At 41.4% G+C, this 19,857-nt stretch overlaps 1 protein-coding gene across 4 annotated transcripts in view; it reads right to left on the minus strand.

Moving 5' to 3' along the window:
• The window catches only part of LOC139766048 (uncharacterized), a 191,185-nt gene that overhangs the window by 16,219 nt on the left and 155,109 nt on the right, over window positions 1–19,857 (minus strand). For all 4 annotated transcript variants that reach the window (XM_071694191.1, XM_071694189.1, XM_071694190.1 and 1 more), the window contains exons 4-5: window positions 17,920–18,047; window positions 1,719–1,922 (exon numbers count right to left, since the gene is read on the minus strand). In XM_071694191.1, coding sequence (XP_071550292.1) covers window positions 1,719–1,922; window positions 17,920–18,047 — 332 coding nt within the window. The remainder of the gene's footprint in view (window positions 1–1,718; window positions 1,923–17,919; window positions 18,048–19,857) is intronic.

Raw genomic sequence — 19,857 nt, forward strand, 5'->3', positions numbered from 1 at the left:
CTCTCATGATCTTTCTTCTCATGCCCAGGTGCATATGCACCAATAATCACCCATCTCTCTCCATCAACTTTCAGTTTTACCCATATTAATCGAGAATTTACTTTCTTACATTGTATCACATACTCCCACAACTCCTGTTTCAGGAGTACTGCTACTCCTTCCCTTGCTCTTGTCCTCTCACTAACCCCTGACTTTACTCCCAAGACATTCCCAAACCACTCTTCCCCTTTACCCTTGAGCTTCGTTTCACTCAGAGCCAAAACATCCAGGTTCCTTTCCTCAAACATACTACCTATCTCTCCTTTTTTTTTTTTCACATCTTGGTTACATCCACACACATCTAGACACCCCAGTCTGAGCCTTCGAGGAGGATGAGCACTCATATATATATAAATGTGGATCAGGTGTTTGCTTTCAAGAATGTATGTGAGAAATACTTAGAAAAGCAAATGGATTTGTATGTAGCATTTATGGATCTGGAGAAGGCATATGATGGAGTTGATAGAGATGCTCTGAGGAAGGTATTAAAAATATATGGTGTGGGGGGAGGGAAGTTGTTAGAAGCAGTGAAAAGTTTTTATCGAGGATGTAAGGCATGTGTACATATAGGAAAAGAGGAAAGTGATTGGTTCTCAGTGAATGTTGGTTTGTGGCAGGGGTGTGTGATGTCTCCATGGTTGTTTAATTTGTTTATGGATGGGGTTGTTAGGGAGGTGAATAAAAGAGTTTTGGATAGAGGGGCAATTATGCAGTCTGTTGTGGATGTGGGTTAGTGATGCTATTTCCTGAGTGGCAGGGTAGGAACTGGAATGGATGAAGGCACCACCCCACCCCACAGGAAACAGCATTACCACCCCCTGCATCAGCAAGGTATCACCAGGAAAAGACATAAAAAGGCCACATTCATTCATACTCAGTCTCTAGCTGTCATGTGTAATGTATCAAAACCACAGCTCCCCATCCATGTCCAGGTCCCACAGACTTTTCCATGGCTTTCCCCAGATGATTCAAATGCCCTGGTTCAGTCCACTGACAGCATGTCGACCCCAGTATACCACACTGTTCCAATTCACTCTATTCCTTGCACGCCTCCAATTCACTCTATTCCTTGCACGCCTCTCACCCTCCTATATGTTCAGGCCCCAATCGCTCCAATTTGGTCTCCCACTTCCCCTTGTTCCTTCCACCTCTGACACACGTATATCTCTTTCTGTCAATCTTTCCTCACTCATTCTCTCCATGTGTACAAATCATTTCAACACACCTTCTACTGATCTTTCAACCACACTCTTTATTTTCACACATCTCTCTTATGCTTTCATTACTTACTCGATCAAACCACCTCACATCACATATTGTGTGTGTGTGTGTGTGTGTGTGTGTGTGTGTATGTATAGCATTGAGATGGCCTTGTCTAGGGCATTCAATAGCCTATGCCACCTCAGCTAACATAAAATACATGTGGAATGATATACTGTCAATGGGCTAAACCAAGCATCTGAAGTGGTCAAGGGCTGCCATAGAAAGTTCTGTGGGGGAATTTTTGTGGAAAGGGGGCTCAGGTTTCTGTGCATTATACATAACAGCTAGAGGGTAGATGTGAGTGAATAAGGCCATTTCTTCATCTGTTCATGATGTTACCTTGTTAATGTTGAAATGGCGAGTAAATCTGAAATAGGATAAATGAAAAACCCGACAGTAATTTCCAAATCCATTACCTGGAGGAGGGTATGGCTGTGTCTGGTAAGGCTGTGGTACTGGATACCCTGGTTGTGGAGGGTATCCTGGCTGTGGTGCATATCCAGGCTGTGGTACATATCCAGGCTGTGGTGCATATCCAGGTTGTGGTGGATATGCAGGTTGTGGTCCATATGCCTGAGGTGGGTTCTGAAGTGGTTGCATCACTGCTATATCTGCATTAGCTGTGTGATAAGAGATTTCTGTTAAAGCTGGACCTATGTAAGTGGAGAGAGAGAGAGAGAGAGAGAGATGCATACCTATGAGTAGCTACAATATTTTGTCAAAATAGCAGGGCATGCAATGCTTACTGCACATCTACCTGATGAATAATAAAATCCCTCTTTGTTGCCACCTGTACTACGTAATTATACATTCTGGGTTCATCTGGGACTAATTTTAACCATATGTGAAGCTTTCTTTTAAATGTTTGTGAGGTTGTTCCATGCATGTTTCTTATTTGTCCTGGTAGTATACTAAATAGGCATTCAAGCTTCCTGGACAGGCTTTCATATTTTGTCTCATAAATTTTTCGTATGTTCATGGTATTCTTGCAGCTTTAATGATCTCCACTGTTTTGAGAGAGAGAGAGAGAGAGAGAGAGAGAGAGAGAGAGAGAGAGAGAGAGAGAGAGAGAGAGAGAGAGAGAGAGAATGTCTACCTATGAGTACCTGCGATGAGATTATGCCAAAATGGCAGGGCTAGGACATGGAGGTCACTGAAAGTATTGCATGATGCTTTACATAATGATCTATTCTGGTTTCAGCTGGGCCTCATTTCAACCATAAGTAATGTCTTCTTTTCAATGTTTTTGTAATTGTCATTGACGAAAAGTTGAATGCTTTCAAATACCAGGGGCCCCTCACATAATGATGGCTAATAGTGATATTACACAAATAAGGTGTTTCAGAATTGGGTACAAATTCAGAGAACGACACTAAGATCTTGCAATAATAACAACTGAAAAAATTAATTTCTATTGACAATGAAATGTTCAAAGGCATTGTAAGATTTCGCAGTAAAGGTACCTTTTATAATATCAGAGCTAAATATTATCAGATTCATATCCAACAAGCACTGGTAAATCATTTATGATCATTCCATCTGCTCATGGTTACCATTTCAGGAATACCAACTTTACTGTAACATCCACTCTTTCTTGGAAACCTCACATAGCAGGAATAGCTACGTCTGCTTCTAAGGAACTGGGTGTCCTGTTTAGATGTTGAAACTTCTATTCTGAACAGTTGCTCCGTTTATACAAGGGATTGATTCGTCCTTGTAAGGAGTACTGCTCTCAAATTTGGGGTGATTCTAGCTCTGTATGCTTACTTGACAAGAGTTGAGTTGAAAGCGATCTGACTTCCAAACTGTCCCGGGCTAACTTCCAAACGTGACCCCCTTGACCTATGCCGCAATGCTGGTTCACTTTTCCTCTTCTATAGGTATTCCTCCGTTTCTGCTCTCAATAGCTGGCTGCTTGTGTGCCCCCACCATCATATAGACCACACAATACTCGGCAAGCTGCTGCGAAGCATGATTATTGTGTGGCCATCAACAATTCAAGGGTGGGCCATTCTGATTGCTTCTTTCTCTACACGTCAAAGCTTGGAACTCTCTACCTTCTCATGTTTTTCCCAGTAACTATGACCTGGCACATTTCAAATGACAGGTCTTTCACTTCCTTCACAATTCGTAAATACTTTCCCTTGTCTTTTCTTTTCCCGTTCCATAATTCTCTCTATATTTCAATTAAGACCCGGCTTTAATGCAGACTTTTTGTCCGTGATTGGAGCCCTAAACATAGGAAATACTTTCTGTTATAAAGACAATGCTAAGGATTAACTTGAACTCCAGCCTCTTGACTTACCATGCCTATGTCATTCCTGATGATGAAGATTTAATACAGTAATTCTTAATTACTTTCTCAAAGCAGGTGACATTGGTTAATCAAAGTACTGTTAATAATAGTAATTGATAATAACAATGGCCAGAGAGCATTATTGGATTACGTGTTAAATTGATATGGGCAAGGAAGAGGGACTTTTGGATGTTAATCTGCTGAGAGGTGTAATTGGATGGATGTCTGATCATTATCTTGTGGAGGCGAAGGTGAAGATTTGTAGAGGTTTTCAGAAAAGAAGAGAGAATGTTGGGGTGAAGAGAGTGGTGAGAGTAAGTGAGCTTGGGAAGGAGACTTGGGTGAGAAAGTACCCGGAGAGACTTAGTGCAGAATGGAAAAAGGTGAGAGCAAAGGACGTAAGGGGAGTGGGGGAGGAATGGGACGTATTTAGGGAAGCAGCGATGGCTTGTGCAAAAGATCCTTGTGGCATGAGAAACGTGGGAGGCGGGCATATTAGAAAGGGTAGTGAGTGGTGGGATGAAGAAATAAGATTATTAGTGAAAGAGAAGAGGGAGGAATTTGGACGATTTTTGCAGGGAAATAGCGCAAATGACAGGGAGATGTACAAAAGAAGGAGGCAGGAGATCAAGAGAAAGGTGCAAGAGGTGAAAAAGAGGGCAAATGAGAGTTGGGGTGTGAGAGTATCATTAAATTTTAGGGAGAATAAAAAAAAGTTTTGGAAGGAAGTAAATAAAGTGCATAAGAGAACAAAGGGGAACATCAGTGAAGGGGGGTAATGGGGAGGTAATAACAAGTAGTGGTGATGTGAGGAGATGGATTGAGTATTTTGAAGGTTTGTTGAATGTGTTAGATGATAGAGTGGCAGATATAGGGTGTTTGGTCGAGGTGGTGAGCGAAGTGAAAGGGTCAGGGAGAACTGTTTGGTATACAGAGAAGAGGTAGTGAAAGCTCTGTGGAAGTTGAAAGCTGGCAAGGTGGTGGGTTTGGATGATATTGCAGTGGAATTTATTAAAAAGGGGGTGATGAGGACATTCAATGTATGTTTGGCTCATGGTGAAGTACCTGAGGATTGGCAGAATGCATGTATAGTGCCACTGTACAAAGGCAAAGGGGGTAAAGGTGAGTGTTCAAGTTACAGAGGTATAAGTTTGTTGAGTATTCCTGGGAAATTATATGGGAGGGTATTGATCGAAAGGGTGAAGGCATGTACAGAGCATCAGATTGGGGAAGAGCAGTGTGGTTTTAGAAGTAGTAGAGGATGTGTGAATCAGGTGTTTGCTTTAAAGAATGTATGTGAAAAAATACTTAAAAAAACAAATGGATTTGTATGTAGCATTCAAGGATCTGAAGACGGCATATAATAGAGTTGATAGAGATGCGCTTGGAAGATATAAAGAGCATATGGTGTGGGAGGAAAGTTCCTAGAGGCAGTGAAAAGTATTTATTGAGGATGTAAGGCATGTGTACGAGTAGGAAGAGAGGAAAGTGACTGGTTCCCAGTGAATGTTGGTTTGCGGCAGGGGTGTGTGATGTCTCCATGGTTGTTTAATTTGTTTATGGATAGGATTGTTAAGGAGGTGAATACAAGAGTTTTGGAGGGGGGAAAGTATGCAGTCTGTTGTGGATGAGAGGGCTTGGGAAGTGAGTCAGTTGATGTTCGCTGATGATACAGCGCTGGTGGCTGATTCATGTGAGAAACTGCAGAAGCTGGTGAATGAGTTAGGTAAAGTGTGTGAAAGAAGAAAGCTTAGGGTTATTACGTACAGTAGGGTTGAGGGACAAGTCAATTGGGAGGTAAGTAAGAATCGAGAAAAACTGGAGGAAGTGAAGTGTTTTAGATATCTGGGACTGGATTTAACAGCGGATGGAACCATGGAAGCAGAAGTGAGTCACAGGGTGGGGGAGGGGGCGAAGGTTCTGGGAGCATTGAAGAATGTGTAAAAGGCGAGAACATTATCTCAGAAAGCAAAAGTGATATATTTCAAGGAATAGTGGTCCCAACAATGTTATATGGTTGCAAGGCATGGGCTATAGATAGGGTTGTGCGGAGGAGAGTGGATGTGTTGGAAATGAGATGTTTCAGGACAGTATGTGGTGTGAGGTGGTTTGATCGAGTAAGTAATGAAAGGTAAGAGAGATTATTATTATTTATCATTTTGCATTGTTGCTGTCTCCTGCATTTGTGAGGTAGCGCAAGGAAACAGACAAAAGAAATGGCCCAACCGACCCCCATACACATGTATATACATACATGTCCACACACGCAAATATACATACCTATACATCTCAATGTACACATATATATACACACACAGACACATACATATATACCCATGTACACAATTCACACTGTCTGCCTTTATTCATTCCCATCGCCACCTCGCCAAACATGGAATACCATCCCCCTCCCCCCTCATGCGTGCAAGGTAGCACTAGGAAAAGACAACAAAGGCCCCATTCGTTCACACTCAGTCTCCAGCTGTCATGCAATAATGCCCGAAACCACAGCTCCCTTTCCACATCCAGGCCCCACAGAACTTTCCATGGTTTACCCCAGACGCTTCACATGCCCTGATTCAATCCACTGACAGCACGTCAACCCCGGTATACCACATCGATCCACTTCACTCTATTCCTTGCCCGCCTTTCACCCTCCTGCATGTTCAGGCCCCGATCACTCAAAATCTTTTTCACTTCATCTTTCCACCTCCAATTTGGTCTCCCACTTCTCCTCGTTCCCTCCACCTCTGACACATGTACCCTCTTGGTCAATCTTTCCTCACTCATTCTCTCCATGTGCCCAAAACCATTTCAAAACACCCTCTTCTGCTCTCTCAACCACGCTCTTTTTATTTCCACACATCTCTCTTACCCTTACATTACTTACTCGATCAAACCACCTCACACCACACATTGTCCTCAAACATCTCATTTCCAGCACATCCACCCTCCTGTGCACAACTCTATCCATAGCCCACGCCTCGCAACCATAAAACATTGTTGGAACCACTATTCCTTCAAACATACCCATTTTTGCTTTCCGAGATAATGTTCTCGACTTCCACACATTCTTCAAGGCTCCCAGGATTTTCACCCCCTCCCCCACCCTATGATTTACTTCCGCTTCCATGGTTCCATCAGCTGCCAGATCCACTCCCAGATATCTAAAACACTTTACTTCCTCCAGTTTTTCTCCATTCAAACTTACCTCCCAATTGACTTGACCCTCAACCTCACTGTACCTAATAACCTTGCTCTTATTCACATTTACTCTTAACTTTCTTCTTTCACACACTTTACCAAACTCAGTCACCAGCTTCTGCAGTTTCTCACATGAATCAGCCACCAGCGCTGTATCATCAGCGAACAACAACTGACTCACTTCCCAAGCTCTCTCGTCCACAACAGACTTCATACTTGCCCCTCTTTCCAAAACTCTTGCATTCACCTCCCTAACAACCCCATCCATAAACAAATTAAACAACCATGGAGACATCACACACCCCTGCCGCAAACCTACATTCACTGAGAACCAATCACTTTCCTCTCTTCCTACACGTACACATGCCTTACATCCTCGATAAAAACCTTTCACTGCTTCTAACAACTTGCCTCTCACACCATATATTCTTATTACCTTCCACAGAGAATCTCTGTCAACTCCATCATATGCCGTCTCCAGATCCATTAATGCTACATACAAGTCCATTTGTTTTTCTAAGTATTTCTCACATACATTCTTCAAAGCAAACACCTGATCCACACATCCTCTACCGCTTCTGAAACCACACTGCTCTTCCCCAATCTGATGCTCTGTACATGCCTTCACCCTCTCAATCAATACCCTCCCTTTTAATTTCTAAGGAATGCTCAACAAGCTTATACCTCTGTAATTTGAACACTCACCTTTATCCCCTTTGCCCTTGTACAATGGCACTATGCAAGCATTCTGCCAATCCTCAGGCACCTCACCATGAGCCATTCATACACTGAATACCCCTCCGACCAGTCAACAACATAGTCACCCCATTTTTTAATACATTCCACTGCAATACCATCCAAACCCACTGCCTTGCCAACTTTCATCTTCCGCAAAGATTTCACTACCTCTTCTCTGTTTACGAAAAAATTCTCCCTCGCCCTCTTACTTCGCACACCACCTCAGCCAAAACACCCTAAATCTGCCACTCTATCATCTAACACATTCAACAAGCCTTCAAAATACTCACTCCATCTCCTTCTCACATCACCACAACTTGTTATTACTTCCCCATTAGCCGCCTTCACCAATGTTCTCATTTGCTCTCTTGCCTTAAGCACTTTATTTACCTCCTTCGAAAACATCTTTTTATTCTCCCTAAAATTTAATGATACCCTCTCACCCAAACTCTTTTATCTCCTTCCAAAATATTTTTTTATTCTTCCTAAAATTTAATGATACCCTCTCAATCACCCTAACTCTCATTTGCCCTCTTTATCACCTCTTGCACCTTTCTCATGACCTCCTGCCTCTTTTATACATCTCCCAGTCATTTGCACTATTTCACTGAAAATATCGTCCAAATTCCTCTCTTTTTCTTTCACTAATAATCTTACTTCTTCATCACACCACTCACTACCCTTTCTAATCTGCCCATCTCCTACGCTTCTCATGCCACAAGCAACTTTTGCAGAAGCAATCACTGCTTCCCTAAATACATCCCATTCCTTCCCCACTCCCCTTACGTCCTTTGCTCTCCCCTTTTTCCATTCTGCACTCAGTCTCTCCTGGTACTTCCTCACACAAGTCTCCTTCCCAAGCTCACTTATTCACACCACTCTCTTCACCCCAACATTCTCTCTTTTCTGAAAACTTCTACAAATCTTCACCATTCAAACTTAAGTCCCATTTAACTTGTCCCTCAACCTGACAGAACCTAATTACCTTGCTCTTCTTCACATTAAACTCCAAACTTTCTTCTTTCACACACTTTACTAAACTCATTTACCAACCTCTGCAGTTTCTCATCCCAATCAGCCACCAGCACTGTATCATCAACGAACAACAACAGCCTCACTTCCCAGGCCCTCTCATCCACAACAGACTGCATACTTGTCCCTCTCTCCAAATCTCTTGCATTCACATCCCTAACAACCCTATCCATAATCAAATCAAACAACCATAGGGACATCAGACATCCTTGCTGCAAACCGACATTCACTGGGAACCAACCACTCTCCTCTCTTCCTACTCGTTCACATGCCTTATACCCTGGTAAAATCTTTTCACTGATTCTAGCAACTTACCTCCCACACCATGTACTCTTAATACCTTCCACAAAGCATCTCTATCAACCCTACCATATGCCTTTTCCAGATCCAAAAATGCTACATACAAATCCACCTGTTTTTCCAAGTATTTCTCACATACATTTTTCAAAGCAAACACCTGATGCACACATCCTTTACCATTTCTGAAATCACACTGCTTTTCCCTAGTTTGATGCTCTGTACATACTTTTACCTTCTCAATCAATACCATTTCCATATAATTTTCCAGGAATACTCAACAAACTTATACCTCTGTAATTTGAACACTCACATTTATCCCCTTTGCCCTTGTACAATGGCATTATGCATGCATTCCGCCAATCCTTAGGAACCTCACCATGATCCATGCATATATTGAATATCCCTAACAACCAATCAACAACACAGTCACCCCCTTTTTAAATAAATTCCACTGCAATACCATCCAAACCCACCAACTTGCTGGCTTTCATCTTCTGCAAAGCTTTCACTACCTCTTCCCTGTTCACCAAATCATTCTCCCTAACCCTCTCACTTCGCACACCACCTCTACCAAAACACCCTATATCTGCCACTCTATCATCAAACACATTCTACAAACTTTCAAAATAGTCTCACCATCTCTTTCTCACATCACCACTACTTGTTATTACTGCCCCATTAGCACTCTTCACCGATATTCCTATCTGTTCTCTGTCTTACGCACTTTATCTACCTCCTTCCAAAACATACGTATACTTATGTGTATCTCTTTTTAAACCAGGTATTCCTAATCACCAGTCCTTTTTCAGTACACAGATCGACAAGCTCTTAACAATTTCCATTTGCACCAATTATACCCTCAACTGCCACATTACTTACCTTCGCATTCAAATCACCCATCACTATAACCCGGTCTCATGCATCAAAGCTGCTAACACACTCACTCAGATGCTCCCAAAACACTTGCCTCTCATATATCATATATTACCAGTGCTACCTGCTTGAGAATCAGGAGGGTTAGTGATGGGTGTGAAGAGAGCTAGCACTTCAGTGGTTGACATGTAGCATTCCTCTGACCCAGGTAGCTGTCTTATCTTTCTGCCTCACCCACACATGGACTATGAGCATTCTGTCCACAAACATGCAATCTTTTCTTGTCACACATAACACTTGAAAAAACTCAACTCAAACAGCTCATTCTTTGTTACTTTAGATTTCTCTGCCGTAAGCACTTGGTGCTAGCCTTGCCTTTTGCCAAAATGGTAGGAGCAACAGACAGTAGTAGCAGGTAGGAACATTTAGGAAGGAACATTAGGTAGAAACATTAGGTAGAAGCAGTAGGCAGGATTATTAGGAAAGAGCATTAGGCAAACGTAGTCCATAGGAACATTAGGTGGGAGCTTCTGCAAACAATGCGCCAGAGTTTCCCTCTCCCAAGCACTAAAGGCTAAGAAGCAGCACTGGAGTTCACAAGCTATGGAGACTACTGCTGTCACCATCCCCTTGAGGGAGTCCCAGTTGGGAACAGGCATCAGAGACATAGATAAACAGATAAACAGACCAAAATTCATCTAATAATTATAAATTCTGGGTTCGTGTGAGACTAATTTCAACCAAATATCTAGGTTTCTTTTAATCACTCTTGTACTTGTTTTATGCATATCTCTTAATTCACCTTATTGTCCTTGCCATTTAACATGTGCCTGCTCATTCCTCTTTTGAATCTTGTACATTAACTTACCGAGTTCCTCCCATCTCCCTATGTGTAAACACTGTGGCAAGCCTGTACTGTATCTCTATTGCTGTCACCACCCCCTTGAGGGAGTTCCAAGTGGAACCAGGCATCAGAGACAGATAAACAGACCAAATTCATCTAATAATCATAAATTCTGGGTTCATGTGAGACTAATTTCAACCAAATACCTAGGTTTCTTTTAATCACTCGTACTTGTGTTATGCATATTTCTTAATTCACTTTATAGTCCTTGCCATTTAACTTGTGCCTGCTCATTCCTCTTTTAAATCTTGTACATGAACTTACTGAGGTCCTCCCATCTCCCCATATGTAAACACTGTGGCAAGCCTGTACTGTATCTCTTATATGTAAACAGAAGAGTTATGTTGCACTACTCCTTCAACCAACACATTAAACTCCTGCCTTAACACTGAAGCTACTAAGGATGAGAAGCCTGTATTCAGTGTGTGTGTGTAAGCTAGAACCTTGTTGTAATTCCTAAGCCATGTGGTGTACTTTGTGCATCTCACCCCTATAGTTTTATATGTTGTAGTCCTCAACTTTCCAAGTGTACTATTCTGTATTCAGTACTTGTGTTGGGCTGCAGAAGTGTACTGCATCTGTGTCTGTACTACTGTTTTTCATACTAATTTGTAAACAGGTAACATCTAATGTAACTTATTTTTGTTAAAATTGGTTCTTGAATCCATTATTTTCTAACCCCTTCTCAGTCTCTCATTGTTTCCATGAGATTTAATCAGTGTTTAGTGTACTATAACTTGTACAATTTTAATAATACAATCTAATAATTAGATGAATCCACCTTAGCCAGATTCTTGTATATTTTTCTTGATATCTTTGAGGCACATTCCAATGTATTATTTCAGACTTAATAATTCTGTTTATTTCTTGTTGAGATGCTTACTGGCTTAGGACATATTTCTTGATATCCTCTATTTGTCACCTGCATTCATTGTAATGTATCTTTCTATCCTCTCCCCTGGCTGTAGATTTCATGTTCTTTCAGCCTCTCAAGATAGTTCACAAGTTCCATTCCCTTAAATTTCCTTGTGAAGTGTTTCTGAACTCTATCTTGCTTATTTCTGCTGAATTGGCTGATGCTCATATGATGAAGCAGTATTCCATTTTGCTTGTGCATAAACTTACAAACATTATCATTATCAGATTTCTGTTTCTTGTAGAAAAGGCTTATGTTATCATACCACTCATTACTTAGTTTGACAGTATCATATTATCAATGTGACCTTTTTAATTCAAGCTCCTCATTTATGATAACATTGAGATGCTCTGGTGTTTGCTTCACATTCCATGTCTTTCCCTGATTAGCATTTATAAGGAATCACTCATATACTTTTAGCATATCTATGACTAAATACTTTTAGTATATCCATGACTAAATTGCTCAAATTTTTCATTTAATTTCAACACATTTTTTTCTGCCCATATCTAAGTATGATTCAGCTCTGCTCAAATTTCTTCTTTGTCTTCAGCAAACCTTCTGACTATACTTCCTTTTGCTCCTTTGTTTATTTTTGATACTACTACCATAAAGAGAACTGAGGCCAATATCATTCCTTGTGGCACCCCCACTAGAACATCATCAGACTGTTCAGTGTGCTTCAAAAGTAAATTCTATGTCTATGTCTATGAGTTTGGTAAAGTGTGTGAAAAAAGAAAGTTGAGAGTAAATAGGAATAAGAGCAAGGTTATTAGGTACAGTAGGGTCGAGGGTCAAGTCAATTGGGAGGTAAGTTTGAATGGAGAAAAATTGGAGGAAGTGAAGTGCTGTAAGATATCTGGAGTGGATTTGGCAGCGGATGGAACCATGGAAGCGGAAGTGAATCATAGGGTGGGGGAGGGGGCGAAAATTCTGGGAGCCTTGCTGAATGTGTGGAAGTCAAGAACATTATCTCGAAAAGCAAAAATGGGCATGTTTGAAGGAATAGTGGTTCCAACAATGTTGTATGGTTGCGAGGCGTGGGCTATGGATAGAGTTGTGCGCAGGAGGATGGATGTGTTGGAAATGAGATGTTTGAGGACAATATGTGGTGTGAGGTGGTTTGATCGAGTAAGTAATGTAAGGGTGAGAGAGATGTGTGGAAATAAAGAGTGTGGTTGAGAGAGCAGAAGAGGGCATTTTGAAATGGTTTGGTCGCATGGAGAGAATGAGTGAGGAAAGATTTTGACAAAGAGGATATATGTGTCACAGGTGGAGGGAACGAGAAGTGGGAGACCAAATTGGAGGTGGAAAGATGGAGTGAAAAAGATTTTGAGTGATTGGGGCCTGAACATGCAGGAGGGTGAAAGGCGTGCAAGAAATAGAGTGAATTGGAATGATGTGGTATACCGGGGTCGACGTGCTGTCAATGGATTGAACCAGGGCATGTGAAGCGTCTGGTGTAAACCATGGAAAGTTCTGTGGGGCCTGGATGTGGAAAGGGAGCTGTGGTTTCGGTGCATTATTACATGACAGCTAGAGACTGAGTGTGAACGAATGTGGCCTTTGTTGTCCTTTCCTAGCGCTACCTTGCACACATAAGGGGGATGGGGGTTGTTATTTCATGTGTGGCAAGGTGGCAATGGGAATGAATAAAGGCAGACAGTATGAATTATGTACATGTGTATATATGTATATGTCTGTGTGTGTATATATATATGTATACATTGAGATGCATAGGTATGTATATGTGTGGAGGTGTATGTATATACATGTGTATGTGGGTGGGTTGGGCCATTCTTTCGTCTGTTTCCTTGCGCTACCTCGCTAACACGGGAGACAGCAACAAAGAAAAATAATAATAATAATAATAATAATAATAATAATAATAATTTTTTTTTTTTTTTTTTTTTTTTTTTTATACTTTGTCGCTGTCTCCCGCGTTTGCGAGGTAGCGCGAGGAAACAGACGAAAGAAATGGCCCAACCCCCATACACACGTACATACACACGTCCACACACGCAAATATACATACCTACACAGCTTTCCATGGTTTACCCCAGACGCTTCACATGCCTTGATTCAATCCACTGACAGCACGTCAACCCCTGTATACCACATCGCTCCAATTCACTCTATTCCTTGCCCTCCTTTCACCCTCCTGCATGTTCAGGCCCCGATCACACAAAATCTTTTTCACTCCATCTTTCCACCTCCAATTTGGTCTCCCTCTTCTCCTCGTTCCCTCCACCTCCGACACATATATCCTCTTGGTCAATCTTTCCTCACTCATTCTCTCCATGTGCCCAAACCATTTCAAAACACCCTCTTCTGCTCTCTCAACCACGCTCTTTTTATTTCCACACATCTCTCTTACCCTTACGTTACTTACTCGATCAAACCACCTCACACCACACATTGTCCTCAAACATCTCATTTCCAGCACATCCATCCTCCTGCGCACAACTCTATCCATAGCCCACACCTCGCAACCATACAACATTGTTGGAACCACTATTCCTTCAAACATACCCATTTTTGCTTTCCGAGATAATGTTCTCGACTTCCACACATTTTTCAAGGCTCCCAAAATTTTTGCCCCCTCCCCCACCCTATGATCCACTTCCGCTTCCATGGTTCCATCCGCTGACAGATCCACTCCCAGATATCTAAAACACTTCACTTCCTCCAGTTTTTCTCCATTCAAACTCACCTCCCAATTGACTTGACCCTCAACCCTACTGTACCTAATAACCTTGCTCTTATTCACATTTACTCTTAACTTTCTTCTTCCACACACTTTACCAAACTCAGTCACCAGCTTCTGCAGTTTCTCACATGAATCAGCCACCAGCGCTGTATCATCAGCGAACAACAACTGACTCACTTCCCAAGCTCTCTCATCCCCAACAGACTTCATACTTGCCCCTCTTTCCAGGACTCTTGCATTTACCTCCCTAACAACCCCATCCATAAACAAATTAAACAACCATGGAGACATCACACACCCCTGCCGCAAACCTACATTCACTGAGAACCAATCACTTTCCTCTCTTCTACACGTACACATGCCTTACATCCTCGATAAAAACTTTTCACTGCTTCTAACAACTTGCCTCCCACACCATATATTCTTAATACCTTCCACAGAGCATCTCTATCAACTCTATCATATGCCTTCTCCAGATCCATAAATGCTACATACAAATCCATTTGCTTTTCTAAGTATTTCTCACATACATTCTTCAAAGCAAACACCTGATCCACACATCCTCTACCACTTCTGAAACCGCACTGCTCTTCCCCAATCTGATGCTCTGTACATGCCTTCACCCTCTCAATCAATACCCTCCCATATAGTTTACCAGGAATACTCAACAAACTTATACCTCTGTAATTTGAGCACTCACTCTTATCCCCTTTGCCTTTGTACAATGGCACTATGCACGCATTCCGCCAATCCTCAGGCACCTCACCATGAGTCATACATACATTAAATAACCTTACCAACCAGTCAACAATACAGTCACCCCCTTTTTTAATAAATTCCACTGCAATACCATCCAAACCTGCTGCCTTGCCGGCTTTCATCTTCCGCAAAGCTTTTACTACCTCTTCTCTGTTTACCAAATCATTTTCCCTAACCCTCTCACTTTGCACACCACCTCGACCAAAACACCCTATATCTGCCACTCTGTCATCAGACACATTCAACAAACCTTCAAAATACTCATTCCATCTCCTTCTCACATCACCACTACTTGTTATCACCTCCCCATTTACGCCCTTCACTGAAGTTCCCATTTGCTCCCTTGTCTTACGCACCCTATTTACCTCCTTCCAGAACATCTTTTTATTCTCCCTAAAATTTACTGATAGTCTCTCACCCCAACTCTCATTTGCCCTTTTTTTCACCTCTTGCACCTTTCTCTTGACCTCCTGTCTCTTTCTTTTATACTTCTCCCACTCAATTGCATTTTTTCCCTGCAAAAATCGTCCAAATGCCTCTCTCTTCTCTTTCACTAATACTCTTACTTCTTCATCCCACCACTCACTACCCTTTCTAAACAGCCCACCTCCCACTCTTCTCATGCCACAAGCATCTTTTGCGCAATCCATCACTGATTCCCTAAATACATCCCATTCCTCCCCCACTCCCCTTACTTCCATTGTTCTCACCTTTTTCCATTCTGTACACAGTCTCTCCTGGTACTTCCCCACACAGGTCTCCTTCCCAAGCTCACTTACTCTCACCACCTTCTTCACCCCAACATTCACTCCTCTTTTCTGAAAACCCATACTAATCTTCACCTTAGCCTCCACAAGATAATGATCAGACATCCCTCCAGTTGCACCTCTCAGCACATTAACATCCAAAAGTCTCTCTTTCGCACGCCTGTCAATTAACACGTAATCCAATAACGCTCTCTGGCCATCTCTCCTGCTTACATAAGTATACTTATGTATATCTCGCTTTTTAAACCAGGTATTCCCAATCATCAGTCCTTTTTCAGCACATAAAACTACAAGCTCTTCACCATTTCCATTTACAACACTGAACACCCCATGCATACCAATTATTCCCTCAACTGCCACATTACTCACCTTTGCATTCAAATCACCCATCACTATAACCCGGTCTCGTGCATCAAAACCGCTAACACACTCATTCAGCTGCTCCCAAAACACTTGCCTCTCATGATCTTTCTTCTCATGCCCAGGTGCATATGCACCAATAATCACCCACCTCTCTCCATCAACTTTCAATTTTACCCATATTAATCGAGAATTTACTTTCTTACATTCTATCACATACTCCCACAACTCCTGTTTCAGGAGTATTGCTACTCCTTCCCTTGCTCTTGTCCTCTCACTAACCCCTGACTTCATAATAATAATAATAATAATAATAATAATAATCAAAAAATCTGATTTATCATTTCATCTTATCACTACTGTTTTGCTTCATTACTTTCTCTGATAAAATCCTGTGGATCACTTTGTCAAATGCCTTAGGAAAATCAAGGAAAACTGTATCCAGAGAGAGTACCTACCTACGAGTTTCTAAGATAAAATTTACCCCAAATGGTGTGGCTAGTGTGAAGCGCTGACATAATGTCTTGATGTATAAGACTATCCTTCTCAACTGCCACCTAAATTACATAATTATTGATTCTTAGTTCATCTGGGACTGATTTCAACCATATGTCAACTTTTTTTAAAATATTTCTGTAGTTGTTCCATGGATGTTCTATTTTTCTCCTGGCAGTAGAATGAATAATCATTATAGCTTCATGGTTGGTCTGTCAAATATTATAGTCTGATTTATTTTTGGTAGGTTCCATGGCGTTCTTGAAGACTTAAGAACTCTGTATGCTTTATGCTGAGAAGCTTTCAAGTTTAACACATTTTTTTTCACTTTCAATTTGAAATCATGCAGAGATAGAACATCACATCTTTCCCTTCTTTATAGGCAATACAGTTACAGGTGATGGAGATAGAGTACCTATTAAAAGTCACAGCAACTATGATGATATTTTGCCAAAATACAGGGTCAGTGTGAAGCACTCACTGCACACCCTGCTTGACTGACAATACTATTTTTCTCCACCACCACACATTACAATGTAATCAACTCTCAATCCGAGTTCATCTGCAACAATTTTCACCCATTTACGTGTTTCTTTTCAACTTTTCTGTGCTTGTCCCATGTATTTTTCTTATTTTGCTAGATAATGCACTGAACAGTCTTTCCACCTTACATGCTCATCTCATATGTCTTCATTTTATATCTTTTAGGTTTATTCCATGGTATTGATGCAGACTTAATAAACTTGTTTTCCCCCTTGCTGAGAGGCTTTCAGGCCTGGTACACCTTCAATCATTCACTTATTTTGTTGTCATCTGTAGACTGTCACATATCTTTTGTGTCTTCTCTCCCAGCTGCAAAGTTTAAGTTCTTGCAGCGTCTCATGACAATTCAGTTTTTTAAATTTTCCTTGTGAGGAGTTTCTGAATTCCCCCTAACTTATTCATTTCCACTTATTTGGTTGGCAACCCTATGACACAACACTATTCAATTTAGCTTCTTATATATACAGGCATATGAAGCAATTAATAGAAACCATAGACTTTGGTCTGCGGGGCTTGGCTATAGAGGGTTAGCTTTGGTTTCAGTGCACTATACATGACTGCTAGAGAGTGGAGGGAGAAAAATCAAAGCAAGAGTAATGAAACATTAAATAATAATGACGTAAAACCTGGAAAGACTTAAAAATTCAGAGGACATGTTTAAAATAAAAATAAAATATAGCATTCAGTAAATGTAAAATAAATACCAATAAAATAACTTACGCTGATGGACAGTTCCCCGGTTACGACGCTTGTAGAGGATACAGAATGGGCAGCAGCAGCAACACACTATGCACAACACAATCACTCCCAAAATCAGAGCAACAACAACTCCAAGAATCATTGGCATTCTGGAAAATAAAAAGAACACCATAAAACCTTTTTCATTGATAACATGAAAGTTTTGAAAAATACAAGATAATTTTCTATTAGAAGGAGACCTTATGGATGGTATTAGAGTAAGGAATTCATATAATACAGTTACTATGCACACTATTATCAACTGCAGTGACTATTTTCCCATAACATGTCCCTTTCTGCCCCAAGGAAGATGGGAGAGTGCCTATAACACAAGGTTTCTCTCCCTAACTTTGTCCACTTTCCTGCTTGCCAGTCACTTGCAAGCCTGACCAGCTCACTTCAAAAATGGTGGAGAACCTTGCAAGAGTTAAATAAAGGAAAACGAGAGAGGAGAAGAGGAAGGATGGGATGGGAACATAACCCACACCCATGAAGCCTCCCATTCTGTGGAGAAACACTTTTTCAGTTCTTGAAGCTTTCATTTCTCCACTGTAAGATAAGGGCTGCCTCGTGGGTGTTACAAGTACAAACACAAAGAGATTGATTGGGACCTCATGACAAACTACCCTTCAATTCATGGCTGCTCCCCTGAAACAAAGAGTCTCTACCTGGTAGCATTATACCCAAGGGTACACAGAGAACATTAAACAAACCTAAGCAGAGCAAGAAGTTAAAAAGGTGTTGGTTAAACTCCATAAGCCTTGCTTGTTATCTTCTAGTGACAGTCCTTTGGAAAGGGAAAGTGGCAGGCACCTTCCTGATGCCATATGAATGGGGTGAAAGACCGAGCAGTAAGAAACAAATCAATTTCATCAACCACAAAGCAATCTTTCATGCAGAGGGGAAAAACAGAGCATGGAGACAGAAAAGGCATTCCTCTTGGTAGGTCTCTGTCAGGCTCAGGAAATTCTTGAGAAACTAAACAGGATAACAGGGAGTTATGAGAATCCCTTGATAACTCCCAGACTTTCATACTCTACCATAAATTTGGGATCACCCAACAAAGACATGAGTATAATACCAGCAAGGCTAAAATGAGAAACTGACTTCATGTAAAGTAATTGAATAGTTGCAGTCCTTGAAAACTTAGGAAGTGAAGTGTTTTAGATATCTGGCAATGGATTTGGGAGCGGATGGAACCATGGTAGCGGAAGTGAGTGGGGGAGGGGGCGAAAGTTCTGGGAGCGTAGAAGAATGTGTGGAAGGTGAGAATGTTATCTTGGAGAGTGAAAATAGGTATGTTTGAAGGAATAGTGGTTCCAACAATGTTATATGGTTGCGAGGCGTGAGCTATACATAGAGTTGTGCGGAGGAACGTGGATGTGTTGGAAATGAGATGTTTGAGGACAATATGTGGTGTGATGTGGTTTGATCGAGTAAGTCATGAAAGGCTAAGAGAGATGTGTGGTAATAAAAAGAGTGTGGTTGAGAGAGCAGAAGAGGGGGTTTTGAAATCGTTTGGTCACATGGAGAGAATGAGTGAGGAAAGATTGACAAAGAGGATATATGTGTCAGTGTTTTAGATATCTGGGATTGGATTTGGCAGCGGATGGAACCATGGAAGCAGAAGTGAATCATAGGGTGGGGGAGGGGGTGAAAATTTTGGGAGCCTTGAAGAATGTGTGGAAGGCGAGAACCTTATCTCGGAAAGCAAAAATGGGTATGTTTGAAGGAATAGCGGTTCCAACAATGTTGTATGCTTGCGAGGCGTGGGCTATGGATAGAGTTGTGCGCAGGAGGGTGGATATGCTGGCAATGAGATGTTTGAGGACAATATGTGGTGTGAGGTGGTTTGATTAAGTAATAATAGGGTAAGAGAGATGTGTGGTAATAAAAAGAGTGTGGTTGAGAGAGAAGAAG

This window comes from Panulirus ornatus, chromosome 56 (assembly GCF_036320965.1).
Source record: "Panulirus ornatus isolate Po-2019 chromosome 56, ASM3632096v1, whole genome shotgun sequence".
In the NCBI taxonomy this organism is placed as follows: Eukaryota; Metazoa; Arthropoda; class Malacostraca; order Decapoda; family Palinuridae; genus Panulirus; species Panulirus ornatus.